Source organism: Odocoileus virginianus, chromosome 11 (genome assembly GCF_023699985.2).
Source record: "Odocoileus virginianus isolate 20LAN1187 ecotype Illinois chromosome 11, Ovbor_1.2, whole genome shotgun sequence".
Lineage (NCBI taxonomy): Eukaryota > Metazoa > Chordata > Mammalia > Artiodactyla > Cervidae > Odocoileus > Odocoileus virginianus.
In genome coordinates, this window is record NC_069684.1 from 13,913,901 (window position 1) to 13,941,768 (window position 27,868).

The 27,868-nt window shown below is 40.8% G+C and overlaps 2 protein-coding genes across 2 annotated transcripts in view; one reads left to right on the top strand and one right to left on the bottom strand.

The window, feature by feature from the left end:
- The window catches only part of LOC139037342 (WAS/WASL-interacting protein family member 1-like), a 47,035-nt gene extending 37,868 nt beyond the window's left edge, over positions 1 to 9,167 (bottom strand). Inside the window, exons 1-3 of the mRNA XM_070473735.1 lie at positions 8,694 to 9,167; positions 7,702 to 8,632; positions 6,156 to 6,244 (exon numbers count right to left, since the gene is read on the bottom strand). Coding sequence (XP_070329836.1) covers positions 7,829 to 8,632; positions 8,694 to 9,167 — 1,278 coding nt within the window. The 3' untranslated portion in view covers positions 6,156 to 6,244; positions 7,702 to 7,828. The remainder of the gene's footprint in view (positions 1 to 6,155; positions 6,245 to 7,701; positions 8,633 to 8,693) is intronic.
- On the top strand, positions 8,150 to 27,835 carry IVNS1ABP (influenza virus NS1A binding protein). The gene is made up of 15 exons (XM_020901924.2): positions 8,150 to 8,240; positions 14,817 to 15,038; positions 15,991 to 16,119; positions 16,339 to 16,508; positions 16,634 to 16,709; positions 18,060 to 18,233; positions 18,596 to 18,721; positions 20,099 to 20,206; positions 24,285 to 24,414; positions 24,646 to 24,870; positions 25,327 to 25,448; positions 25,547 to 25,673; positions 25,769 to 25,900; positions 26,021 to 26,194; positions 27,300 to 27,835. Exons 3-15 carry the CDS (start codon positions 16,009 to 16,011, stop codon positions 27,551 to 27,553), a joined length of 1,929 nt encoding a protein of 642 aa, XP_020757583.1. The 5' UTR covers positions 8,150 to 8,240; positions 14,817 to 15,038; positions 15,991 to 16,008; the 3' UTR covers positions 27,554 to 27,835.
- Positions 27,836 to 27,868: the final 33 nt, after the last annotated feature.

The window sequence follows — 27,868 nt, forward strand, 5'->3', positions numbered from 1 at the left end:
AGGAGACATGGGTTTGATTCTTGGGTCAGGAAGATCCCCTGGAGGATGGCATGGCAACTCACTCTAGTATCCTTGCCCAGAGAATCCCATGAACAGAGGAGCCTGGAGGGCTGTGGTCCATAAGGTCGCAAAGAATCAGATATGACTGAAGAGACTTAGCATGCACACACAAAAGAGAATTACCCACATGGTACTTTCTTGACTACAAGCTTTGCGAAGATCACATATTACTTTAGGTTTGAATTTTAAACAAATTGATCAACACACTACAAAAACTCAGGCAAAAACCGACTTCTTGTCTTGTACATCTTCACATTTTTAAAGCTCAAGGCAATAACAGTAATGCATATCATTTCCTCCTTCGCTTGTTGCAGTGATGTGTTCTGAGGATCTCTATGTGCCTGGCCTCAGGACAGGTAGTGAGTATGTGAGGATGAATAGGACAGCATCTGTCTTCCCAGGGTGCAACATGCAGAGGGGATGCAGATGAGTATACTTGCATTGTTGTTCAGTTGCTCAGTCCTGTCCAGCTCTTTGAGACCCTACGGACTGTAGCACGCCAGGCTTCCCTGTCCTTCACCATCTCACTGAGCTTGCTCAAACTCACCTCCATTGAGTCAGTGATGCCATCCAACCAGCTCATCCTCTGTCATTACTCATGCAATTAATGCTACAAAGAGGGGAGATGTCCCAGGGCACTATGTGAGCTCATAGGAGGGACAGCGGCCCAGCCCAGGCCCATCCAGGAAAGCTGCCTAGAAGAAGTGAGTTCTTCAGTTCTACACCAAAGTTTGGAGAATGAGTAGAAATTAACGATCCCTGGGTCAGGAAGATACCCTGGAGTAGGAAATGGCAACCCACTCCAATATTCTCACCTGGGAAACCCCATGGACATAGGAGTCTGGTAGGCCACAGTCCTCACGGTCACAGAGTTGGACATGACTTAGAGACTAAACAACAACAAAAGGGTACTTCAGTCAGTGCCAGAGTACATCTAAAAGGCATGGTGTATCAAGGAAGGGAGGGGGTCAATACGGCTGAAAAGCAACATGAGCAATGAGATTTGCTAAGGCCAGATCTTGTATCATGGCATAGATACATAAAGGGAAGAAACTTGACCCCCATCATTTCGAATCCTAGGCTTCTCCTAGTTTTCTAGGAAATGCAGAACAAAAACTTAGGATTCATTTTGTTATGGTGAAGGATAATTTTACAGAAAAAAATCTGAGAAACAGCTGCATAAGGACACTTGCACATGGAAGACACAGACAAAGCAGTATTTAGGATGTTTGTTCACAGACTTTTCTAAGTGAAAGGAGTTGAGAATCCTACATTCCCTTCTGCACACTGGAGACCTCTTTGAGGAGAAAGGAAATTAGCCAAGGAGATCCACCGTCCTCGTCTGTCATGCGACGTGCCTTTACCCTCTCTGGCTTGTGATATGCCTCCATAACCACTTCCTTTCTTATTCCCCCAGTCCTCCATCTCTCCAGCTTCCTCTACCACTTACATTCACTACGGAAACATCAGTCTGACAGAAAGAAGCACGAGAGGCACCTGTGGTTTAGACATTAATTCACCCAATACTTCAAGGTATCCGAGGGCAGAGGAACAGCCAGTATATAGCTGTTGCTCAGATTTTTTATATAAAATTATTTTTTGCTATAACAAAATTAATCCTGATTTTTTTGCTCCACACTTTCTAGAAAATTAAGAGATGCCTATGGTCTGGGTTGCTGATATGCTTCAAACCACTCACCTCTCAGTCCTACAAGCACCAAAGTACTGAAGGTAGATTAAGAGACAAGTGAATTTTATAAATGATGTGCCAGGGTTCAGAGAAATGGGACAGAAGTCATGTATGTTGGAGTAATTGGAGGAGGCCTTCAAATAAAGAAATAAAGATTTACTCATCACCCACCATGTACTCAGTATAGAAAATTCTGTAAGGCAAGTATTAGTTCCCATTTTGAAGATTAGAAAACAGAGCCACCAAGAAGACAAGAGATTTTCCTTAAATAGTTAAGCAACAAAGCCAAGATTTTGGACCTAGACCACTTCTTGGAAGTGACAAAGTGCTGATTGGATCTTGAAGGATCGGTGGGAGTAAGCTACTGACAGAGAAACTTTGAAAAGAAAGTATATCTCAGAGGCAGGGTGACCTTTTCTTTTTAAACTTTTTATTTTATTATTGGGGTATTGGGCTTCCCTGGTGGCTCAAGATGGTAAAGAATCTGCCAGCAATGCCAGAGATCTGGGTTTCATCCCTGGGTCAGGAAGATCCCCTGGAGAAAGGAATGGTAACCCACTCCAGTATTCTTGCTTGGAAAACCCCATGGACAGAGGAGCCTGGCAGGCTACAATCAATGGGGTTGCAAAGAGTCAAACAGGACTGAGCTGACTTTCACTTCACTTCATAGCTAATTAACAATGTTGCTATAGTTTCAGGTAGCAGCAGCAACTGGGCCCACATATACATGTATCCATTCTCCCCAAAACTCCCCTCCCATCCAGGCTGCCACATAACATTGAGCAGAGTTCCCTGTGCTATACAGTAAGTCCTTGTTGGTTATCCATTTTAAATATAGCAGTGTGTACACATCCATCCCAAACTCCCTAACTACCCCTTCCCTCCATCCTTCCCCACTTTGGCAACCCTAAATTCCTTCTCTTAGTTTGTAAGTCTGTTTCTGTTTTGTAAATAAGTTCATTTGTATCATGTCTTTTTAGAGTCTGCATATAAAGGATATAATACAATGTTTCTGCTTCTCTGATTTGTGTGTGTCACTCACTCAGTCATGTCCCACTCTGCAATGCCATGGATTGTAGCCCACCAGGCAGCTCTGTCCATGAAATTCTCCAGGCAAGAATACTCTGATTTACTTCACTCAATATAAGACATGGTGACCTTTAAGGCCATTGGTAGATTATGTTGCCATCATCTCTTTTCCCTCACATTTTCCTCTCTAGCAGGACATTAGAGATGATTGGGAAAGAGAACACTTTATCTGTTCATTCTGTTTGCTAGGGTGCCAATTTTGAAGGATGGCTATGAGGAATTACTCTCAGGGGAGGAATTTTTTAGATAACAACTTTATGACTCTTCAGTAATTTAGAAAGACTAGTTCACAAGAATTTTGTAAAATTCCATCATTTTCTCATTGTACTTCACTCTGGTCTCCAGACATAGAAAACATGATAGAAAAAAGGAGAACTGATGTTATATCCTCACTGCTCTATCCTTCCTGGCTTTTTTTTTTTTTTTTTTTTTTTTGTAGAAGCCTCTTAACTTCATGTGTTAAGTGATCAGTTTACACTGGCAACAGTTGGCTGGCTAGTCCAGCTGAACTGTGTTGTGTGACTTTCAGCCACCAGGTGTCAAGTTCTGGATGCAAACACAACAAAAGATCTTCTGGATCAAACTGTACAGATTTTGCTATATGTTACCACTCTATCATTTATACATTTGATTTCAACATTTGTATTAAAAACTCAGCTTAGAATAAATGCTGCTTACTCTATACCTTGCTTATTTTCAGCAATTTCATTGATTTTTTTTTTTTTTTTTAGGGTTTTTTGGATGAAGACTTTCAGAAAGCTTGTGAAGTCACTCAGTCGTGTCTGACTCTTTGCAATTCCATGCACTGTAGCCTACCAGGTTCCTCCATCCATGGGATTTTCCAGGCAAGAGTACTGGAGTGGGTTGCATTTCCTTCTCCAGGGGATCTTCCTGACCCAGGGATCAAACCTCGGTCTCCCACATTGTAGGCAGACCCTTTACCGTCTGAGCTTAGGTAAAGCTCAAAGGGAAGTCCAAAGCTTAGGTTGCACTTTGTAATTCAAGAGTTGAACATATGATTGTTGGCCACACAGTCCAAAGAGGTAAGCAGGCTTAAAGGTCATATAATGTCACAGAAAATATGTCTGAATGACATGAGAAGTTTTAATTCCTAAGAAACTGTTGAAAGAGAAAGAAACTATCCAGGGATTCTGGTGGTTGGAACAGGAGGCTAGAGTTGTTCTCAAAATTTTAACAGCGATGACTTCAGAAAACTAGCAAAAGATCATTAATAAAACAGCTTGGATAATGTAATGGTCAATAAGGATAATGCAGAGCCAAAATATTTTGATTTTATAATCTCTGGATTATATATATATATTTACACACACACACACACACACACACACACACACATATATTTCTTGCCTGAAAAATCCCATGGACAGAGGAGCCTGGTAGGCTACAGTCTAAAGGTTCTCAAAGAACGGACATGATTGAGCAACTAAGCATTCTCTAAAATGGAATACTTAAAACAATTTTTTAGAGAGGCAAGTTCTCAATTTGTTAACACTGAAATACATAATAATTTCCAATGACCTCTTTTAATGGAAGTTTCAAGATTTTCCCTTGTGCTTCTGGTGACTTTTATGACACTACCATTTTCTTGTTTCTGCTCTTAAGACACCACTAATACACCCTAAGAGTATTTTCAAATGCCAAGAGTAAAGAAGAGAAAGAATTTGAGAGAAGAGCAGCATTACTTCAAGGGATGAGAGAAATACCTGAAAGAGACAAGTCAGTCATTCTGGTTACAGGAGAAACCAGTGGACTAGAGCGGACAAAGCATTGCTTTGCCAAGCCAGAGACTAGCAATAGTTTTCTGTTCAAAACAATTTTGATTAGACAAAGGGCATCTAGAAAATGTAGATGGCTGATCCAAAATAATGTAATGTGGAACAGAAATTTTAAAATAGAAACAGCTTTCCAATCTAAAATGAATGTTACACTAAGACTCAGAAATTCAGGCAATTGCTAAGTTGTCATATTTAGTTATATTAATATCTTATAATTAGCATGGCTAATAAATAAGAGAGGTAACTAATATCTGGAACAAAATGGAGCATGTATATATTCCAAGAAAAGGATTTTGTATCTGAAGTGCTTCTCTAACTTTAGTGTGGGTAAAAGTAGTTGAGATGCTTGTCAAATGTTGACTTCCAGGCCTCTATCCCAGAAAGTCTGGTTTAGCAGCTCTAGGATATAGCTTCTTGGTGGTGATCAGTGGTGGCCAAATCTCTGTGGCCCCAGGGACTGTAACCCACCAGGCTCCTCTGTCTATGTAATTTTCCAGGCAATAATACTGGAGTGGGTTGTCATTTCCTCCTCCAGAGGATCTTCCTGACACAGAGACTGAACCTGCACTTTTGTGTCTCCTGAATTGGCAGGCAGATTGTTTACCACTGTGCCACCTGGGAAGCCCAGGCTTTATTAACATTTGGAGTGGGATCATTTTCTTGTTGCAGTGGATTGGCCTGTGCATTGCAGGGTGTTGAGCAGCATTCTGAATCTGTTAGATATCAGCAACACCTCTCTCCAGTCCCATTTCCAGACACTGCCAAATGTCCCCTGGGGGCAAAAACAAAATCACTCCAGGCCTTTGAGAATCACTTGCTTAGGGTAAAGCTTGGGAACCTGTATTTCTAATAAAACATCCAGGTTATTTTGATAAATGTGGTGTATGTGGACCAAATCTGGAGAAACGCTGAACTGAAGTGGTATGAGTTGAATTATGTCCCCTCCAAAATTTGTGTTAAAGTCCTAAACCTCAATATCTCAAAGTATGATCTTATTGGGAAATGGTGACTTAATTAAGATGAGGCCATACCGGGTTAGGGTGGGCCTCTAATCCTTATAAAAAGAGGACATTTGGACACAGAGACAAGCACATGGGGGAAAGGTCATGCAAAGACTGGAGCTCTTTTGCCACAAATCAAGGAATTACCAGCAGCCAGGAGAAGGGCTTGGAACAGATCCTTCTCAGGTGCCTACAGAGGAACCAGGACCCTACAAATACTGTGACTTTAGAAGTACAGACTGTGAGACAATAAATTTCTGTTGCTTAAGCATTCAGCTTGTGGTACTTTGTTATAGAAGCCCTAGCAAACTAATACATAAGGAACAAAACACAACCATAACATTTAAAGCAGGATCAGAGAGGAAAATAGAAAGACTGCAGGTAGGCACCAAATCCTAATTTTTCGTTCTCAGTGCATAACATAAAATAGAAGTCAATAGTTTTTCTTTGTATTAAACACTGTCAAAATATATCTTGTGTAATTAAAATAGAGTGAAATCTTATAATTGGTTACTTTACCAGGCTGAAATTGCCCGCGGGGTTCCACTGTTTAATTTTCATCTGGATTATACAGTAATTGGATAGATAGGTTTAAAACCTGGAGTTGCCTGGAAGACAAATGGAGTGCATAAATCATGTCATTATTCACACAGAAGGTACCACACAAATGTGAAATTCCACATGAGGCAAAAACGCATTGACTGATCACACTGGAGCTTCAAGAAAGTTTTGACTGTTTCAGGTCACAAAGGCACTGTTCAGAGTACAGCAAGATGGACCGTGTGTACAGCAGGCCAGAGAGTCATGTGCCTACCTGAAGTGGGCAGTTCATACCCTCCGGAAGGATGAAGTCTATGGTATTAAAAGAATGTAAAAGGTATGTATTCTGTTTCATTCGTGATAAAAGTGAACATTGCTGTCAATTATTATCTGAAGACAAAAACAAGAGTTCAGTGGCAAATGTCAGTCTTTTTCTCCTCTAGAAACATATAAGAACCATACTAATAGATATCTTAGGTCCTCGTTTCCACCCACAATTGAATTGGAAACAAAAGTCTTCTTGCTTCAATATTTTAGAGTAAAAGTTGTAAAGCTTCTATTGCAGATAAAGGGCCCCAAATTTTTCTGCTCCCATAAGAGTATATGAAATAGTTAATGATAAAGAGTAGTAGGAAGAGATGACTAATGACGAAGAGCTCCTAGAAATATCCTCTAATTAAGCTCAGGGATCAGATACAAACAAGGCTAGGCGTAGATGGCTTAAGTGCCCTCGCCAAATCAGGATAAGCTAACACGATGTTAACCTGGAAGCCTCTGCCAAACTCTTAAACATGTTTACCTCACAAAATCCCCTCACCTTCAATCTAGGAAACTTTCCAGTGTGCCCTTCAGAGTCACATGAAGTTGCTATCAAGCGTCTCCCTTCCCCTTAACAGGTTCGCCTTCTGGGGGCAAGATGGGGCGTTGGAAATTAAGGTTGCTATCTGTTCTCAAGGTTATTCTCTTTCTCCAAGAGAGCAAGTCCAGCAAAGAACTGACTCAGTGTCTCTGAGAGGAGAGCTGCACTCAGACAAAAAAAGATCTCGGGAACGAATAGCAGATGTAAACAGATTTTCACAGCAACGCTGATACAATACTATGTCTTCTCTGACCTCTCCAACGGTTTTCTCAAAAGTGACTGAATCCTCTCGCCCCTCTTTGTCAGCGAGCCCCTGTTGTTCCTCACAATCACCGCGCTCTCTACCCGCACACCACCACCGACAAAGGTGACGGCGGACAGGCGGCTACAGACTCTTAGGTCCATTGCGGCCAGCTCCGGTCTAGGGCGGTTGCCTACAGGGACTTTTGACGCCGAATAAACCTAATCTCCCACGTCTGATCTGTCAAGCTATTGTGCCTCCGGGGACAGCAGAACAGGTGAGGACGGCTGGAGGGAACCAGTTCCCGCACTGTCTGAAAGGGCGACTAGAGGGTGAGGGCGTGAGGGAAAGGAGGGCCGACGGCGTGATAAGGCAGGCGGCGCGGCCGCAGCACCCCCCTCTCTCAGGGATCACCTTGCGCTGACCTAGTTGAGCTGCGCAGGACGGAACCGCACAGGGCTGGGGAGAAGGGCGGGGCGGCGGGGGCGGAGCCAGCGGTGGGCGGGGCCTCGAGGGCGATATTGCTGCGCTCGCCGGTCATTTGCCGGCTCTCTAGCCGGAAGCGTCGGGGAGGCGTTGGCGGCTGCGGAGACCCAGGCGAGGGCGGCGCACGTGGTGACGTGCGAGGGGGGTGCGGCGCGCGCGGGCCGCCGTGGCGGCAGTGTCTCCGGGACGCGCGTGGAGGGCGGTCGCTCGGGGCTGCTGTGCAGTTTCGCCGCTTGCGGTTCGAGCGCGGCTGTGCCAGCGAGCGAGCGAGCGAGCAAGCAAGCGGGTCTCGGCGAATTCCCGGTGCGCTCCCGCCTCACAGACTCCGCGGGGCTGTGCTCTCGTCCCCTCCTGGGTCGGTCGCTCCCCCCTTCGCGACATCGAGGCGCTTTCGGTTGGGCCGATTCCCGCCCGCTTCCTCCTGTTCCCCGTTGAAGCTCCGGAGATGAGTTTTTTCATCTCTTCAGAGATGAACCAGGTAATCTGCGCTGGTCCCACCGGGGGAGGAAGGGCAGCGTGCAGCCAGACTCCGACCTGGCGGATGGAGCGGGCGGCTGGGGTTTTAGGGTGGGAGGCGGGGAGCGGTGCCGGGCCCCAGAGGGGCAGGACTCGGCAAGACGGCGCAGCCGCTGCTCTCTGTGGACGAGGAGCCGGCGCCGCGCGGACCCCGCGCTCCCGGCTCTGCCGTGGTTGCCCGGTCGCGTCAGCGGCCAAAGGCGGGTGGCGGGCCGCCTCGGAGAGCGCTGCGGCCGAGGAAGCAGGACGAGAGGGACGAGAAGTTTTGGGTTGAGGGGGTCCTCGGGGGGCCTGGGTCAAGATCTTCCAGAAGGAGGGCGCGGGAATCTCCGTTTGTGCTGTCAGGAACCCCGCCTAGTGTGTGTGGAGGTGTCTGCCCCGGGTCTGGGTTCTCTCCCGTGAGCCCTCGCAGGACCCGGCGACTGTGGGCGGGGAGCCGGCCCAGGGCCCCGTCGGTGCTCCCGGGCCTGGGGTAGGGTGGCACCGCGCTCCCGATCGCCGTGGGCCGCGGGGTCCTTTGTTCCCGCTCCACGTTGCCCGCTCTTCTTGCCAAGCGCGGGGAGAAGGGGGCGGGAGGAGGGAGGGAGCTGCTGCCCTGACGTCTCGGCGTTGAGTGACTGCGGGCCGGGCCAATCCCGGGCGGGGGTGTGCAGACGCTGGGCGCCTGGCCTCCCGGCCTTCGGAGTGGGCTCCGGCCCGGCCGCGCGGGGGTGAAGGCCTGGGACTGCAAGGATCTCCAGACAGTCACTCTGGGGCCCTCGCCGCTTTGTTTCCCATCCCCGCCGCACCCCCGTACCCCCCCCCCCCCAAAAAAAAAAATCAGCAGAGAGGTTTGTTCTTTTTCCGTCGTTCTGCGCGTTTTGCGTAGCGACTCTGGTTGTAAGCTCATGATGGTAGGAAGGTATCAGGCAGTAGGATCAGATTGAGGGTTAGCCCTAGGGAGACTTGAACCACAAATATTTGAGAAATTTTACTTTCCCCCCAATACAAAGTAGATCTATTGTTTGAGGCCGCTGCCGTTTCGAAAACTAGTAAGTAGAAATCGGAGGCCTATTAAAGGATTTATTTTGTTATTCAGTGTCTGTTGTCAGTGATGGAGATCTGGAACATCCTGGCATCAAGCTGTTCTTTGAGGACTACGTGTGTTGGTGACCTTCTGTCCACTAGTAAATAACAACTCTGTAAGCGTGGTACTACTCTAAAAGTTCAAGTGTAGCAGGGACTAGACTGAGACAATATTTTCTTTCAATTATTCTAGCACTGGTGGTTAAGGAAAAGAAAATATTGATGAATAGCTTTAGGCATAATCATGCTGAAACTTCTGAAAGGTGCGGAAGGAGCAGTCGTTATTTGTGTATCAGAAGGTGAGGTGTACACTATTCAGAATTGGGTTGAGAATACCATAATTCAATACCAGCTGGCAGGCTACTTGTCAGATGTCTGTAATGTGTAGTGAGAGAGAAAACTGAACTAGCATCACTGACCTAAAAGAGACCCAGAATGATTTTCCTAATATTTGAAATCTGTCATTAATACATATTAATTTCTTAATTTATCTTAACTTGTAGTTCTGTTTTTCCATTTCTTGCTCTCAAAAGAGCGTTCCAGGCTTTGGTTTTAAATTAGTGTCTTTTTGCTACTTACTTTGGTGTGGGGTTTTGTTGCTTGAAGAAAGTTTTAGGTGGCAGTTGAATATGTTTTGCAAATAAGTGTTTTGGTTTTTTATTGTAAAATGTTTTTCTGTTGGGGAACTGTCTTAATCATTGACGTTAGACGAAGTACCCCTAAAAATCACTTCATTGACTTTTCAACGTTATGGTTGTATACTCAAATTTACAAGAAGGTTGGGAATCCCCATCCCTTGTGCTTGGGAGTGTAAATGGAAAAATTAACGAATAAGGGAGTGATTTCTGTTTTCTGTCAGAACCACAGAAAATACATTCTTATATTCACTGGTGAACTTTAATTTGTTGTTGCTCTTGAGTCGCTAAGTCTTAAGTCTGACTCTGCGACCCATGGACTGCAGCACGCCAGGCTTCCCTGTCCTTCATTGTCTCCTGGAGTTTGCTCAGACTCATGTCCGTTGAGTCAGTGACACTATCGAACCATCTCATCCTCTGCCAGCTTCAAGTAGAAATTTTAATTACCACCTTGTAAATGATTTCGAAACCTACACCTCACTATCCTTAACACTTTTGACATCAGCCTGGATGCCCAACAGGTACATCAGCCATATAAATATCCCAAAGCAAATTTCCTCTTTTCCTTCCCGGCTTTAAGCATGCAGTAAACTAAAAATGTCTGTTTTGCTTTTTGAGTTCTAATTTTGATATTGATTTTTATAATGATGCCAGATATCTTCTCTAAAATATCATTGTTGCCTTAGTTAGGATAAGCAAGGGTATAATAATTTCCCATGTTTTACCCATTCCTCTAGACCACCTCCACGTTTCTGCTAGTGTCTTGTGCCTCTGTGCTAAAAATTCTGCTCTGTTTCAATCATCTTAATGTTGATCTCTTACTTCCTCTCCTACTATTTACCATATACATCCTGCAAACCACAGTCTGTTGAAATAGAAATTGTTGCAGTTTCTGGAATATGTGTGCTTTCGTACCTTTTCCCCCTTTTGTGTGAACTGTTTTCACTGCTTAGTTTGTCTGTCTTTCTGATTGGTCTGTCTGTGGAGTGTGCGAGGCTGGGGAATGGAGTTAACTTTGTTGTGTTATGAGCATCACATTCCAAATTGTTTGCCATCTGTTTGGAGCCATAACTGTGTGTGGGATGTAAGAACTGCAGAACAATGAGGTTAATGGCATGGAGTGGGTGAGTTTGGTGAGTTTTGGTGTATATAGATGGATTATTTCAGATATTGGGAATCTATAACTTCTAGTTTTAAAAAGATTTGTAGATTTTCTTTGTATTCTAAAGTCTGTTCGTTAAAAATGGAGTTACTTGCTATTTTCTAAGTTGGCTACCCTCAAAAATTGCCTTGAAGCTTAAATAATGCTTGTAATTTGCCTTGAGGTTTTTTTAGGATGCTTTAAAAGTTTGATGATAACATTTTATCTTACTCTTATTGAAAGCCCAAGAATGTTGAGGGAGATCTATGGCTTTTCTTTTTTTTTTTAAACATCTCTTTGATAAGACTTACTGAATTGTATTTGGGTTAAGCTAATCTTTGGGGGAGCTGTGGTAACAGGTGAACTCCTGGGTTTTACTAAAGCAGTTTATTTATTTATGAGTTGCCTGTCTCTCCTTGCACTGACCAAATTAAAAAACTAAAGTGTATTTACCAGAATATATTGTACTTGACTTCAGTTTTCATTTTAAAAGTGGATTTGTCAAAGGTATTTTTTAAATATCAAATAAAATTCTAAATTTTATACTTTCCTATAAGCCTGGGATGTTGGGACTTTTGCCTTGGCTTTTCAAATATATATATATAAAAAATTCTCCCCACATATTTGTTCCATCGAGTTTCATAGACCAGATGAAGATATATTAATTTTTGGAAAGGCTTAAAACTTAATTTGCCCACGCTGACTTCGGTGAGAGTGAATGTGAACTTTGAAAGACATGGTTTTGCGGGCAGAAGTTGATGTGACCTCCTCCAGTTTGGGGGTGGGTGAGAGAAGGGGCACACAGTAAGTGAGGGCACAGTAAGTTTGTTGCATTAATTTAAATGTCAAGTGAACTTGAGTTAGCTTTTGAAATCAAGTAGGGTTGTACTAATCAGCAGACATCAAAGAGATGAGGTTCATATTAAGACCTTGCTTTACTAGAAAATCACCTAGTACTACCCTGGTGGTTCAGATGTAAAGAACCCGCATGTAATGTGGGAGATCTGGGTTTGATCCCTGGGTTGGGAAGATCTCCTGGAGGAGGGAATAGCAACCTAGTCCAGTATTCTTTCCTGGAAAACCCTCTGGACAGAAGCACCTGGCGTTCTACAGTTCATGGGGTCGCAAAGAGTCGAACAGGACTGAGCAACTAAATACATAGTAATGTAGTAGCACTCTGTTGCAAAACTAATAACATTGTGCGAATGTGTATGGCAGGAGTTGCTCCAGATTTTCTCCAGTGAAGTGAAAGTTGCTCAGTTGTGTCCGACTCTTTGAGACCCTAGAGACTCAGCCATGGAACTCTCTGGGCCAGAATACTGAAGTGGGTAGCCTTTCCTTTCTCCAGGGGATCTTCCCAACCCGGGAATTGAACCGGATCTCCTGCGTTGCAGGAGGATTCTTTACCAACTGAGCTATTTTCTCCCGAAGGACTAAAGTGATTTTTAACCATCTGGGTTTTTGTTGTTGTTTTCCAAGATAAATTTTAGGCAGAACTTTGACATTATCAAATATACCCTCAGAGATCCTGCGAGTGTGATTCCACAGCACTGTGATAAAGCGGTCATATGAATTTTTTGGTTTCTCAGTGCATATAAAAGTTATGTGTACATGATATTTGCGTCTGTTAAGTGTCCAAAGCATTATCTTTAAAAACGACTTATATACCCTAATTTAAAAATACTTCATTGCTGAAAAATGCTGACCATCATCTGACAATGCAGGGTTGCCACGGACCTTCAATTTGGGAGCGGGGGCTGCGGGGGAAGCAGTGTTTGTCAAGTACAGTACTTTGGTGGTTTAGTCACTCAGTTGTGTCTGACTCTTTGCAACCCCATGCACTGTAGCCCACCAGGCTTTTCTGTCCATGGGATTCTCCAGGCAAGAATACTGAAGTGGGTTGCCATGCCTGCCTCCAGAAGATCTTCCCAACCCAGGAATCGAACTCCAGTCTCCTGCATTATAGGCAGATTCTTTACCATCTGAGCTACAAGGGAAGCCCAAAATATAGTACAGTGAAGTGCAGTAAAGCAAGATATGTTTGTGTATAGATGCCATTTTTAAAAATTATTCTTGATTAAATCAAGGCTAGTTTACAAAGAAATACTGGATTAAACCAGTCAAGGCTTAAAATATTTAAAATCTCCATTTGTGTTTTGTTTCTCAGAGGGCATACACTTAAATCATTTCTAACATAACTTGCATAGAAAGGTTCCTCCCTTTCGCCCTTGCGTAGATTTTCCTAACGGGCTAGGTCTTGGCTGAAAATATTTAAGGTTTCTTTTAGATAGAGTGTTCTCTGTACACAGAATTAAGAAGAGCTGAATTAACTAATCTAGATGCAAGTGAACAGCAGAGGAAATCAGTATTACACGATGGTATGAAATAGTTTCATTGCAGGTACAAGCATTGAGAACAGTCCCAACTGGAGTCCGAATACTCTGGTTTCTTTGAGATAAAACCTAAGCTATGGAGAAACCAGTGAAGGCATACAGGATTCCGGTTGTGCTGCTGTTGAACTTAATACGGTAATTTGTTGAAATAGAACAAATTAGTCTTTAAGTGGGTTCTGGGGTAAGAGACCATTCATATTAACATAATTGTTAGAATTGTGGGCTCGATTGATGCCAAGTAATTTTAAGATTTCCATTTTTAAAAGTATGCACATCTTTCAAATAATTTCTTATTTAGTTCTGGTTTGTAGAATTAGACACTGGTTTAATAGCAGTTCAGGTAATTAAAAAATAAGAACCAGCTGACTTTGACACTTTAGTTAATGATGTGAAAATAAGGGGGAAAGAGAAGGTAGGAGGACTGAATGTGATTTCCTTGAAGATTTGATTTGAACTAGAACTTTCTGTTGGTAGTTTATTACTATATATGAGGAAAAAATGATTGTATAAAGTACAGACATTAATATTTTCCTTTTTGTTTATTTAGTTTGTTTCAACAAATTACTTACCTTTATATTCAGGTTTCTAGGCTACTTGTTTTGGGGCGGGGGGTGGGAAGGATCCAAAGATAAACAAGACAGAGGCTCTGCTTTCAAGGGACCTTGAATCATGGAAGATAAGCAGGTACACAATCCAGAATAGACCAGCTGGAAGATCACACAAACACCCTTTCAGAGAGGGTGCAGTATGTGGAGGATGAAGAGAAACTACGTTCTCAGCTGGAGGGATTTGGTGGGGGCTCTGTGAAGGTAAGATGTCATCTGCAGAGGCTGTGTTAAGGGTATTCCAAGAAGACAAAACTTGAACAAAGGTACAGAGATGAGGAAGTATGCAGATCATATTTGGGAAACAGTATATCTGGTTTGACTGTAACATTGTATACACATTTGGAAATATTGAAGGTTGCTGTTGGCTGGTAAAAGCAGACAGATCACATGTTTGTGTATTAATTACAATCTCACAGTAACGAATATTAGAATAAACCAATATTTACATTTGTTCTCGTATATCTCACTTAAATGATAAGTTACTAGCGCCTGCCTTCTGGGGAGAGGTTTTTTTTTTTCAGTCATCTGAGTGGTTGCAAGTTAAATGAAAATATTTACGTATAGTTACATTTGTATTATTTTCTGTATTGTGCCATTTACCTTGAAATGTGTTTAAGATCAGGACTTAGCATGATCTACCTAGATCAATGACATTCTTTGATCATTCTGAATATCCAAAAATTTTCATTATTACAGATTATGATGCATGATTATCACAGAAGAAATTCGTGTCTATAGCTTTAAAGGACTTGATTACATCATTTTCAAGCCTGATAGTTTTGGAATCTCCATTAGAGCTTAAGACTCCTCTGCCTTCACTTCAACCACCTGTCTTCATACCTCGCCGAAGTGCTGAGTTTCCTTTGTCCTTGGATTATTTAAAGCGTCCCAGAAATACAGTTCTCACCAGTATAGCAGGTAAGTGAATATTCAGTGGTCGGTGCACACATTCTTTTTCCCTAAAGACTGTGCCAAGTACACCAGCATCCTTTCATAATTTTTTTAAAAGGCAGAGAAGTCAATATTATTTGTAGAAAAAAATTTTTTTTCCTGTTGTTTTCTTTTCTGTAAACTGTTTTGAATTTAAATAAATCACTTACTTCAAACCAAAACCTTCTTTTACCACTTTTCAATGATGTATTTTGTGTAGCCATTAGTCCATTTGTTCACAGGAAAAAGTGAAATGGAAAATTTTTTAAAGAACATACATTTCTAACATGTATTGTTATGAGACAAGTAGTTTAGAATAAATGAAACTTGCAAACGGAACAGAATTTTTTGAACTATTTTTATTGGCATATAGTCAATTTACAGTGTTGTGTTAGTGTCAGGTGCACAGCAAAGTGATTCAGCTATACATACACATATATTTTCTTTTTTAGATTCTTTTCTCCTATGGGTTATCATAGAATATTGAGTAGAGCAAAAGGAACACAATTAAGTTAGTCTTATATCAGTTTTTCTCAAGTAAAGGAGTGACTATAGCCCCAATCCAAAGAATCTGTATGTAATGACCACTTCATATCCTTCCAGACTTTTCAGTTAGTTATTGTATGGATTTAGGGAGGGCTGGGTTTCCATTTTCTTCCCCTTCACAGTGTGTGTACTAATAGAAACCTGGCCAAAATTGCTAAGCTATCGTACTCACTACTGTACAAATTCCTAAAAAACTTAGGACCAAAGTATAGGGGTGCAAAGGCTTGGACATTCAGTGCCAGTGTGGTTTTAGCAATGTTCTTGTGTGATAACATTTTTATGTATTGTTGATAAAATGGAGATTGAAAATTAAAGATACTGTATTACTTTCCAAGATGTTATAAAAATCACCATTTATAAGTAAAAATAACTTGGCTTTATTTCTGCCCTTTAGCCAAATTTGAAAGGAAAAATGATTCCCAATGGATATTTAATGTTTGAAGATGAAAATTTCATTGAATCTTCTGTTGCCAAACTGAATGCCCTGAGGAAGAGTGGGCAGTTCTGTGATGTTCGGCTTCAGGTATTCAGAACGTGACTGGGAGCTTGCACATCTGATCTTTCATACTGAGAACCGTGTGTCCTGGACTGGCTTATTTTCTTTCTCATAAGAGGCATTTAATGACATAAATTTAAGAGACTATGATTTACCTAGAAACGTAAGATGGAGGATACGATGTAGTGATTAGCTGGAGAAATACGTAGTCCACAGTGCTTCTAATTGTGATGCCTGATGTTGCAGGTCTGTGGCCATGAGATGCTAGCACACAGAGCAGTCCTGGCCTGCTGCAGCCCCTATTTATTTGAAATCTTTAATAGTGACAGTGATCCTCACCGAGTTTCTCATGTTAAGTTTGATGATCTCAATCCGGAAGCTGTTGAAGTCTTGTTGAATTATGCCTACACTGCTCAGTAAGTTCTCTGAAGTACATCATATAACTAGGAAATGAAATTCCAAGTCCCTCTAAATTTATTTAAGAATCTGTGTTGTAAGGCCGTGGTATGATAAATGATACAGAACCTTTTTTTCCCAATAGGTTGAAAGCTGATAAGGAACTAGTCAAAGATGTTTATTCTGCAGCAAAAAAGCTGAAAATGGACCGAGTAAAGCAGGTAGAGTAACAGAAGTAATATACAAGGAGTAATGTTACTAGGGGGGTCTTACATTATATAATTAGTTTGTATAATTTGTCATAAGACATCTGTTGGTCTCAAGAACTTGAAAATGTCCCCTTTTCCTCCCTAGAGATGTAAGTATATAATTTTAGCTGTTTAGCTATAGTAACGGTCACACTTCCTCTTCACATAATTCAAGCTACAGTCTTGCTCTTTCAATAGCCTTCTCTGGTGGGGTATCCATGTCAGTCTCTGATAACATGAATTAAAAGTCTTGATTGTTCTCAGTTAATCGTATAACTCATACCCTTAATTTTTGATTCTTCTACATTTCTCAGTTCTTCTTTAGAAATTTTCTTTCTAGAATTTAATGCCATCAAGAAGTGGCATTAATAATTTATAGAAGAAAAAAACTTTTAATCCTGTAATGTAGGGGGGTCAGTAAACTGCAAGCCTTAGGCCAGCTGCCCAGTTTTATAAAGTTTTATTGTACCGTTGCTCTCATGTGCAGGTGGTCTGTGGCTGCTTTCTACCTGCAGTGATAGAGTTGAATAGTTGTGAGAAAGTAGGGCCCACAAGCCTAAGCTGCTTACCATTTGGTCCCTTAGGGGGAGAAGTTTTCCTGTTCCCCTCATGTCACTCTGCTTAAAAACCCTTCTGTGCTTATAGCACGTGTCCTTCAGGGTAGCATTCCAGGCTCTCCCTAATTTAATTGCTATTCCTCCAAAATATTTCCTGATTTTCTTATCTTTTGTTCTTGCCAAACTAAATTGTTGCAGCATCTTGCCTAGTACCTATCTGCATTCAACATCATCTCCCCTCTAGAGGCCAGTTCAGATAATTGCCTTTATGAAGCCTTGTCTGTCATTCTAGTAGGAGATATTTATCTGAACATTTCATGTACATTTTCATAGCATTTCAATTTGTTGCATTTTAAACAACTTATGTATTTGTATGTTCTTCTTCGATGTTATTATTTGTATGCATGTATCCCTGGTAGCTCAGACAGTAGAAAATACGCCTGCAATGTGGGAGACCTGGGTTCGATCCCTGGGTTGGGAAGATCCCCTGGAGGAGGGAATGGCTACCCACTCCAGTTTTCTGGTTTGAAGAATTCCATAGACAGAGGATCCTGGCAGGCTATAGTTCATGGGGTTGCTAAGAGTCAGACATGACTGATTGACTTTCACTTCACGTCATTCTTTCTACAGTTTAACTTGTTCTATTAAGGCAGTGAATTTTTTTTGATTAATTTTTATATTGTCACATAGTACTTACATGGAATATTAAATATTTGTTAAATAAAGTGTGTATAAATGTTGACACTTGTGTATTTTTTCCCCCAAGGTTTGTGGTGATTATTTACTGTCTAGAATGGATGTTACCAGCTGCATCTCTTACCGAAATTTTGCGAGTTGTATGGGAGACTCACGTTTGTTGAATAAGGTTGATGCTTACATTCAGGAACATTTGTTACAAATTTCAGAAGAGGAAGAGTTTCTTAAACTTCCACGGCTAAAGGTAAAATCTATAAAGATTAAAGATGTAAAGGTAAATCTATAAAGAGATATATACTGTTTAGTTCCAAGAACATAATCTTTGTTCATGTTTCAAGCAAGTGAGTAATGATTATGAAAATGACGGTCCATTGAAGTGATGTTATTTTTATCAGTGTAATGGTTTCCTGCCTACCAGTTTGTTTACTTTTCTTTTTTGGCTACTGGTTTCCTTATAAATTAGAATAAATGTATGGAGCATGTACATATATGAAGCATGTAGAATAAATGTAATTGGGCATCTATGACAGCTTTGTTATGAAATAGAGAATTAAGAGGCTCAGGCTCCACACTGATCCATGTGTCTTTGTTTTTTCCCCACTCTAGCTGGAGGTAATGCTTGAAGATAATGTTTGCTTGCCCAGTAATGGCAAACTGTACACAAAGGTAATCAACTGGGTGCAGCGTAGCATCTGGGAGAATGGAGACAGTCTGGAGGAGCTGATGGAAGAGGTTAGTTTTAAAGTAAATGGGACTCAACAGTTATTAAAAATGATTTTGCTATAACATGAAGGATTCCCTTTCACTTTTATTTTATAACAATGACCCTAAAGAATTTAAATTTTGCTATAGGTACCCCTAAGCTGAGAAACAGGGGGGGTGTCCAGGTGAGCTGAATGAACTGTTCAGTTTGGTCTTCTGCTTTTCTTTTTTTTATTTCTTTGCTTATTATGTGCTGTTAACTTTCTTTAAAGTAGCATGTAATTTGCTGTAGACATGGGAGGTGGTACTGAAGTTTTCTGTAGATTCTGAATTTTTCTTCACAGGTTTTGCTTTAAAATTGACAAGTAGGTAAAAGCTTCTAACGGTTGTTCCTCCCCATTGATTTATCTCCCCATAGGTTTATTAACAAAACTAGGATACCCAAGACTGAAGAGACAAGAAGAATCCTCAAGTGTATTGACACGTAAAGAAGCAGCAGTCCTGCCCCAGTTCTCCTAAGAAAAATCCGCTGTGGGCAGAGAGCGATGATGATTTAATGGTGTTTACTCCTTTACAGGATTCTTATCTTTAAAGCTTTGTGTCTTTCAATGGTGTTGTTCATACATAGAGTCACTCGCTTAACTTGGGCTACTTTTTAAAAAATACACAAGGAAAAATCGACGGAGAAATGATGGGAATTAAACATGCAGGTGAAACAATGGAGTTGACCTTGAGTTTATCCTTCCACTTAAGCCTTTCAGATACACGAAAGGCTTATTATCAAACCGGTTAGGCCTTTAGAAACCCAGTTATCATTATACTCTAAAAAGGCGAAGAGGTGATCTTTAAATTCTGTCTGGTTTCCCACTTGAAAATCAGATGCATTAGCCATGTGTTTGCATCTGTTACGGGAGGTAGCTGTGCAGGTTGTTTGAACTTTTGCATTTGTTTTTTTTTTATCTCTTTTTTTTTGACATTGCCTGCAGAACAGAAATATGTTTATACATATTAGACCACTTGTCTTCGAAGGTGTAAACCATATTCAGTATATTATTGTAAATATGTACATTCTTTAAGAGTATATATATATTGTAGTGGTCCCTTTTTTTTCTTAATGCTATATCCTGGAAGCTATGAAAAAAATGAAGATTTCTTTCAAGCCAACCATCTTTCAAGCCAGCCAAGCCAAGGACTCTTCAGCCAGTATTAGAAGATTCTGTATCTTTTTTTTTTTTTTAATTTTTACCACCATGACATGTTTTCTTTACTTTGGGGATCCTGCCAGAGTAAGATGTCAAGAATTCAAGAAGCACACTGGAGGTTACCGTGAGGCGTGGTGTGATCTGCGTAGCAGTGGAGTAGCCATGGAGACAGCAGCCACATGGGTGTTCTGTTGCTGTTTTGCAGGTTCAAACCTTGTACTACTCAGCTGATCACAAGCTGCTTGATGGGAACCTACTAGATGGACAGGCTGAGGTGTTTGGCAGTGATGATGACCACATTCAGTTTGTGCAGGTACACAATGCACATCTGAGGTAACCTCAGGTTAAAGTTTGATAGAGCATTTTATAGTATACTGAAATTTTCCTTAAAAGGAAAGTGAAAGAACTTCATTGGTATAACTGGACAGAAACATTTGTGGGAGAAAAACCAGCCTATCTTTCTTAGCATTACTACCACTTTTGCCACATAAAAAGAAATGAACACAGCAAACTAGGAAACCCCATTTAAATTTTTTTTTTTTCTCGATCAAATAGAATTTGCAAGTAGTAAGAAAAAGGGCCAATAAGATGAAGCAACATAGAAATTCTTTGGTTTTTTGGTTGGACTATAAAGGATAGTTGTCAGAGAAATGATTGTTAAACCTAAGTTTTATAAATCCAGGTATAAACTTTTTTCGTTTATGGGTAAATAACATAGAGAAAAGTGTACAGATCATAAGTGTCATGCGGTGAACGCCTTGGCTTAAAAACTTCTTCTTGGGTGAAGAAGAGATTTCAAGCATTCTGTAAGCCTTCCTCTTGCCCTCTTCCCAGTCACTGCCCTACACTACCCCAAGGGGAGCCATCATCTGAACTGACACAGTACCTTAGTTTGCCCATGTTTGAAATTTATGTAAATGGCTATACAGTATGTATTGTTTTTGTTTGGCCTTTAGCTCAGCATTGTATTTGTGAGGGATGAACTGTAAAGTAGGCTGAGTTGACCCAAATTAAAGGATGTTTCCCTTTAGTAATTAAAAGGTAAATGGTAGATTCAGAAAACAACCTATATGGTGATATTATTAGGTGTTCTGTGTCAGTAATGGCTGAACATTTTTATTTTCACAGAAGTTTTTGGGTGTAAATTCGTGTATTCTGAACATTGAGGCTATCTTTCCCCTTGTCTCCAAACATTGTAGGTTAACTTTTTTTTTTTTAAGTACTTTTTCATCAGGCAGTGGTTGAGTGCCTACTAAGTAGGCCATGATGTTACATAAGAGGGCCCCCAGATGTGTAAGAGACAGTTTCTGCTTCCAGGACCTTACAGGAGGAGGTAAAATAGAACAGACTTACAAGTGTTACCGACAAAAGACATTCAGGGAGGGTGGAACCAAGAGAGGAAAAACCAGGGAAATTTCACAGTGGAGGCAACATTTGAGCAATCTGAGGATATAGGAGAGTTTGCGTGGCAGATAGAAGCGTGTCAGGTAGCAACGGATACCTGGACAAGGAGAGTCTCTTGGAGTTGCAGGTCTCACAACTGGAAAAGTAGGTAAATATAGTATGATTGGGGCTTCATACTTTATTCTACAAGTAAAGTGGAGGGCTTTCAAAGAATTTTAGGCAAGGGAGTAGAGTGATCTAAACAAACATTTCACAACTTTAATAATAGTGAAAAACTGGGCAACAGTCCAGCAGCAAGGGGACTGGTCAAATTATGGTTGTTTCCATACTGCCAAGATCTATAAGTTAATTAGTCATATTTTAGACCAACAGTGAACGGTTAGGTGGCATTCTCTGGGTTGTGGAATTCCAGCTGATTTGGGGGGGGGGGGTTGTTTTTTACTTACTAAAAGCATCAAATCCTATTATGACCAGGTACAGAGGATAGAGGAAAGCTTGTGAGACCACTCTGTAGTCTATTAGAAGCAGTAGTAGTAGTTCAGGTTAAAAAAAAAAATGACGAGGGCTTGATTTGAGGAGAAGGGAAAAGGGTAGACTAGATGTTTCTAGTTGCAAAGGTCCTTAGTGGCTATTTGGGAAAATCAAGGAAAAGAAAGAATTTGAGGGTGAGCAGGCTCCTGACAAGTGTGACTTATTCAAAGGAAGTGCCATGAATAGAGAGAATGAGGTCAGAAGGAAGAGGAGACTAGGCTTCAGAAATAGGAAGTGAGGTCGAGAAGCAGCCATTAGCCTCAGAGTGTTGTTCAAGCTAGCTAACAGGAGAAAAAGGTCGGAAGGACGGAACTGTTGACTTTGTTAAATCATACTCAGAGGGGATGTAAAAAGGTCAGGGGTTTCTCATCTACACTGGTTTTAGGAAGCCGCTCTGTAACCTTTAGTGGTTGTAATTTCCCAGAAGTTACTAAGGTTAGGAAACCCTTACAGCTTGAGAAGCGATGGTGGCTGAAGAAGCCACCAGGGGCCACCCCCGTGGGGAGGGGAGTGCAGAGGCAAAGTGTGGGCCAGTGGGTGTGCTGAATGGGAAGTCGATATGGGAAAGTTTGAAGATAAAGGAGAGGAAAGAATTGGGTTTGAAAATGTGGAAGAAATATAAAAGAGTTGATCAGCATTTCTGTATAAGGCTTGTAGTTACATAACACTAAGTAGTCATCCTTGTTACCATGCTTTTTCCTTTCACATTGATTTTTCTCTCAAAGCCGTACATTAGAACAGTTTTCTTAACTGGAGTAAAAGCCATCATCAACTTGTGTTACTTTGACTTCCTTTTTTCCCACAGATTGGGATAGGGTTTTATGTACCTTCTAATTGCTATTAGCAGAGAATACAGACTATCATAGTATAAAAGAGTGGCTTTATATTCAGAATTCCTAATTTTTATTTTTATTGTTTTATTGCCTTAGGCATTGTATATCTTCTCTGATTTTCAGTACTTTTGTCTATGAGATGGATAAGTGTATTGCCCTTCCTGAATTAAAAGAGATGATGTGAATAAAGTACCCAATAATACCTAGGTATATAATGTGTAAATGGAATTTGATAAAAACCATTATCATGGTAATGGTTTCTCTCAAAATAGCCTCTTATACTGCAACCACATTTGCTGAATTGCCCACACCAAACTTGATCGTTTTTTCCCAGCTTCAAGTAGCTACCAGAATCTTTTTCTCTATTGTCACATATCCTTCTTTCACTCTAGAGAGAAATGTCCTTTAGAGATCCTACCTCCCCATGTGGCTCTGGCCCTGGGGACCAAAATAGATGAGCAAACTTGGCGAGGCATTGAAGGTGGCACCTGTTCATTCAGCAGGCACTTCCTGCCAGGGTAGTCTTGGCTCTTCTGATGCCTTGTGATCTTATTCCTTAGAAGTATTTAGGGCTCAAGAAGTTGGAAGAAAACCGTCAAAGGGGACTTGTGCATGAGGGTACAGTGTAATCATAGTCATTTGGAAATTTGCAGCTTTGCCCATTTCTCCCTCTTTCATGTTCCTGTGTATTCCTTTATGAATGTTTGATTCTGTTAGTGTTACTGCTGTATTAATTTCTGAGTACCATTTTTTATTTTTGTGTTTTGATGTAGTTTTACTTGTCTGGGCTTCCCTGGTAGCTCAGATGGTAAAGAATCTGCCTGTAATGTGAGAGACCTGGGTTCAAACCCTGGGTCCGAAGATCCCCTGGAGAAGGGAATGGGAACCCACTCCAGTATTCTTGCCTGGAGAATTCCATGGACAGAGAAGCCATGGAGAATTCCATGGACAGAGAAGCCTGGCGGGCTACTGTCCATGGGGTCACAAAGAGTCGGAAACAACTGAACGATTCACACTTTTGTCTAGAAAACCACTCTAATACCTTTAGGGCAATCCTAAAGAAATATAGTTGTAAATGTTTCTTGTAGTTGCCACTTTTTTCCTATAAAATCACTTTCAGAGATTGGATGGATATGTCTGCTCACTTTTTGCTAACATTGTATGAAGGATGATACCAGTACATATGATTTAGTTAAGTTTGGCAGTTTCATGGAGATAGTGAGTAAAATGTATTTTCTCAGTTAATTCTTGCTATTTTAGATTTATAACTTATTTCAGGAGATTCTAGACTGTGAGCTGTGGATTATGAGGGAGGAGATTCCTTTTGTTCTTCCCTTGAGTATTTTGCTACTTGATCTGCAATGTTTTTTTAATTGTTGAACTTGAGCTTTTTCTTGACCAGGGTAGGTATAGTTGTTTCCTTATTAAGTGGAGGTGGAAGAATGCCAGTGACACATGTCAGTCAGAAAGTGTTGGTTTGTGTTCAGTCTAGGTGTGCTGTAAATGTCATGGGTAAGTGAAGGGTACTAAGTGTTTTCTCAGTGTTGTGGAATAGCTCAGGAGCAAAGGTACACCAGGTATGGTCTTTGGCTAGGTTTCTGTAGCTGCCTTTTGATTTTGCAGAAAAAGCCACCACGTGAGAATGGCCATAAGCAGATAAGTAGCAGTTCCATTGGATGTCTGTCTTCTCCAAATGCTACAATACAAAGCCCTAAGCATGAGTGGAAAATCGTTGCTTCGGAGAAGACTTCAAGTAAGTGTATCACACTTGTCAGATTGCCTTTGGTTTATTTCTTTTTAAGGAGTTTTAAGTTAGAACCATATCATCCTTTTAAGTTGATTGAGGAAAAAACTCAGAAGCAACCAAATTTGGAAAAGAGTAACAGGTCATCCCTGTGTGGAGTCTGGAGTCCAATGCAGGATCACAGCAACCGAAAGTAGTAAAAATTGCATCTTTAAAAACACAGAACTCTTGTGCTTACAGATAACACTTACTTGTGCCTGGCTGTGCTGGATGGTATTTTCTGTGTCATTTTCCTTCATGGGCGAAACAGCCCACAGAGCTCACCAACAAGTACTCCAAAACTCATTAAAAGTTTAAGTTTTGAGATGCACCCAGATGAGCTCATAGAGAAGCCCATGTCTCCTATGCAGTATGCACGATCTGGTCTGGGGACAGCAGAGATGAATGGCAAACTCATAGCTGCAGGTAAGAACAGAAGGATGAGTGACTTAGGCAAAAGCTTTAACTGGCTAAATCTCTTAAGCAAATGTTTACGCTTGCTTGTGACGTGCAAATTTTGGAAGACAGGCTTTAATATGTCTTCTTCTGTGGCATTCCACTTTACCACATTCTAAGATGACAGAAACAGTCAGTACTGTTGTAGTGCCTCATCTTCAAGTTAATGTCTGTCTCTAATTCCTTAAAAGCTATAAAGTAAGTAATTGTCTCCTAATTTTCAAGCCAAGACAAAGCAGTTTACTTACACTAATTTTGTCATTCAGCTATAACAAGCACTTAGTTAAAATGGGGCCTTATTAAGTTTGTGGATGAAAATTCTTTTTCTCATTTCTCATTTTGTACAGATTACTTAAAACATTCTAGACCAGAAACCCTGGGCCAGTGTAATATTTTAAACATAACTGTTTGTGGTTCTTATACCAGGTGGCTATAACCGAGAGGAATGTCTTCGAACAGTTGAATGCTATGATCCACACACAGATCATTGGTCCTTTCTTGCTCCCATGAGGACACCAAGAGCACGATTTCAAATGGCCGTACTCATGGTAAGTATATTATTTTGCAGGAAGAAGCAGCCCACATTTAGCATTTTCTGCTAACTTCACACAGTGGCAGAAATGCTAATCTCTTGCTTTTGGCTTAGGGCCAGCTCTATGTGGTAGGTGGATCAAATGGTCACTCAGATGACCTGAGTTGTGGAGAGATGTACGATCCAAACATAGATGACTGGACTCCTGTTCCAGAATTGAGAACTAACCGTTGTAATGCAGGTAATACTTTTCTGCTGAGTTAATCAAATACTTAAACCGTACTTAAGTATGATGATTAAGTTATCAACTTTTAACCTTATTTTATACTCACCTAGGAGTGTGTGCTCTGAACGGGAAATTATACATCGTTGGTGGATCAGATCCATATGGTCAAAAAGGACTGAAAAATTGTGATGTATTTGATCCTATAACAAAGTCATGGACGAGCTGTGCACCTCTTAACATTCGTAAGTTGATTTTCTTTTTAAGTATTTTTTTTTTAGGACCTCTGAGTCAGCGGTATGTGCAGTGCACACTTATAGTTTTGGGAGATAGAGTAATAATTTTGGTTTGACTTGATCTTATAGGTAGACACCAGTCTGCAGTCTGTGAGCTTGGTGGTTATTTGTACATAATTGGAGGCGCAGAGTCTTGGAATTGTCTGAACACAGTAGAGCGTTACAACCCTGAAAACAACACCTGGACTTTAATTGCATCCATGAACGTGGCTAGGCGAGGAGCTGGAGTGGCTGTTCTTGACGGTGAGTGTTGGGATTTGGAGAGTTGAGGGAATGGGTAGTGGCAAGAGTTTGTTTCAAAATTCCAAGAGAATGTCAGTAATAACTATATACTGTTGTAGGTTAAGAGTTCAGAAGCAGCCATCTTTTCTGACGCAGTGAGGGTTGGTTTGTCTTTTAGAAGTTTCTAATAATCAGAGACTGTACTGGGTATATAGCATAAATATATTCGCCTTCTTCCATAAATCATACTCCTGATGAATCATCTTGGAGTTGAGTTTGTTTCTTTAGAGCAAGAGTTTGTAAAACAAAGGAGATACAAGTCATCTAGTTTACTCCATGTGTAATTGAAAGCAAAACAAGTCTTTCCAGATCGTTTTATATAGACAGCTTTCTTTTCACATCCATTTTATTGATTTACATAATATTTATTTTGGAACAAAGCTTGTGGCTCTACTGGTAAGAGCCTAAGTGTGTAGGCACACCGGTACGTAGCCCACTGGCCTGCAGCCTTGGGCCTACTGGGAGCCTTGTCAATTCTTTCATAAGTACATGGACGCAGGTAGGCTAAGTGACAAGCAGATGAGAAAATGATGATTTTGAGAATCCCTAATAAAGTTTTTTCCCTAAGCTACAGGGAATATTTAATGCTAACATTTTATTTGAAAGTAATTTAACAATTAACTGCCTATGTATATTTGAAAATAGTTATATTCATTGTCTGTTTCCAAGAAGAAATTTCTGTACCAAAACCATTTTATGTAGTTGGAAAGGTCTAGAAAATGTTCAGTTATTGAAACCTTCTTTCCTATAATCTTCATTCTTGTGCACTCTAAGCAAGTTGTCCACCTTCTTGGTTCCTCATTTCTTCATCTGTGAAATGACAGTAATAGAAACAACCACATAGAACTGTTGTGAGAATTGCACTTCCTTTAAATTGCCTGACTTACATGTGCAAATGGGTTTTTATCAATTTTATTCCATTGTATTCCCAGCTTCTAGGGAATGCTTGCCACATTTAGTTAGAAATGAACGGACTTTTCTACTGAGAACCACTAATTTTAGCAAAGACAGATTTAAGGGTTTCTTTCTTAGCCTCTCCAGATTAACCTTGTGTCTTCTCTCTTAGGAAAACTGTTTGTAGGTGGTGGCTTTGATGGTTCTCATGCCATCAGTTGTGTGGAGATGTATGATCCAACTAGAAATGAATGGAAGATGATGGGAAACATGACTTCACCACGGAGCAATGCTGGGATTACAACTGTAGGGAACACAATTTATGCAGTGGGAGGATTCGATGGCAATGAATTTCTGAATACGGTGGAAGTCTATAACCTTGAGTCAAATGAGTGGAGCCCCTATACCAAGATTTTCCAGTTTTAACAAATTGAAGACCCTTTCAAACTAACAGGCTTAGTGATGTAATTGTGTTTAGTAGAGGTACACTTTGTGAATAAGGAGGGTGGGTGGGTAAAGATGTTGCTAACAGCAACACAAAGCTTTTGCATATTGCATATTATTAAACATGCTGTACATACTTTTTGTGTTTATTGGGAAAGGAATGCAAAGATGAAGGTCTGTTTTGTGTATTTTTAGGACTACTTTGGTTACTTTTTGGAAGTTGATATTGTAAAAGAATAAACCAAGAATTGATTGGGCACATCATTTCAAGAAGTCCCCTCTCCTCCACATTTGTTT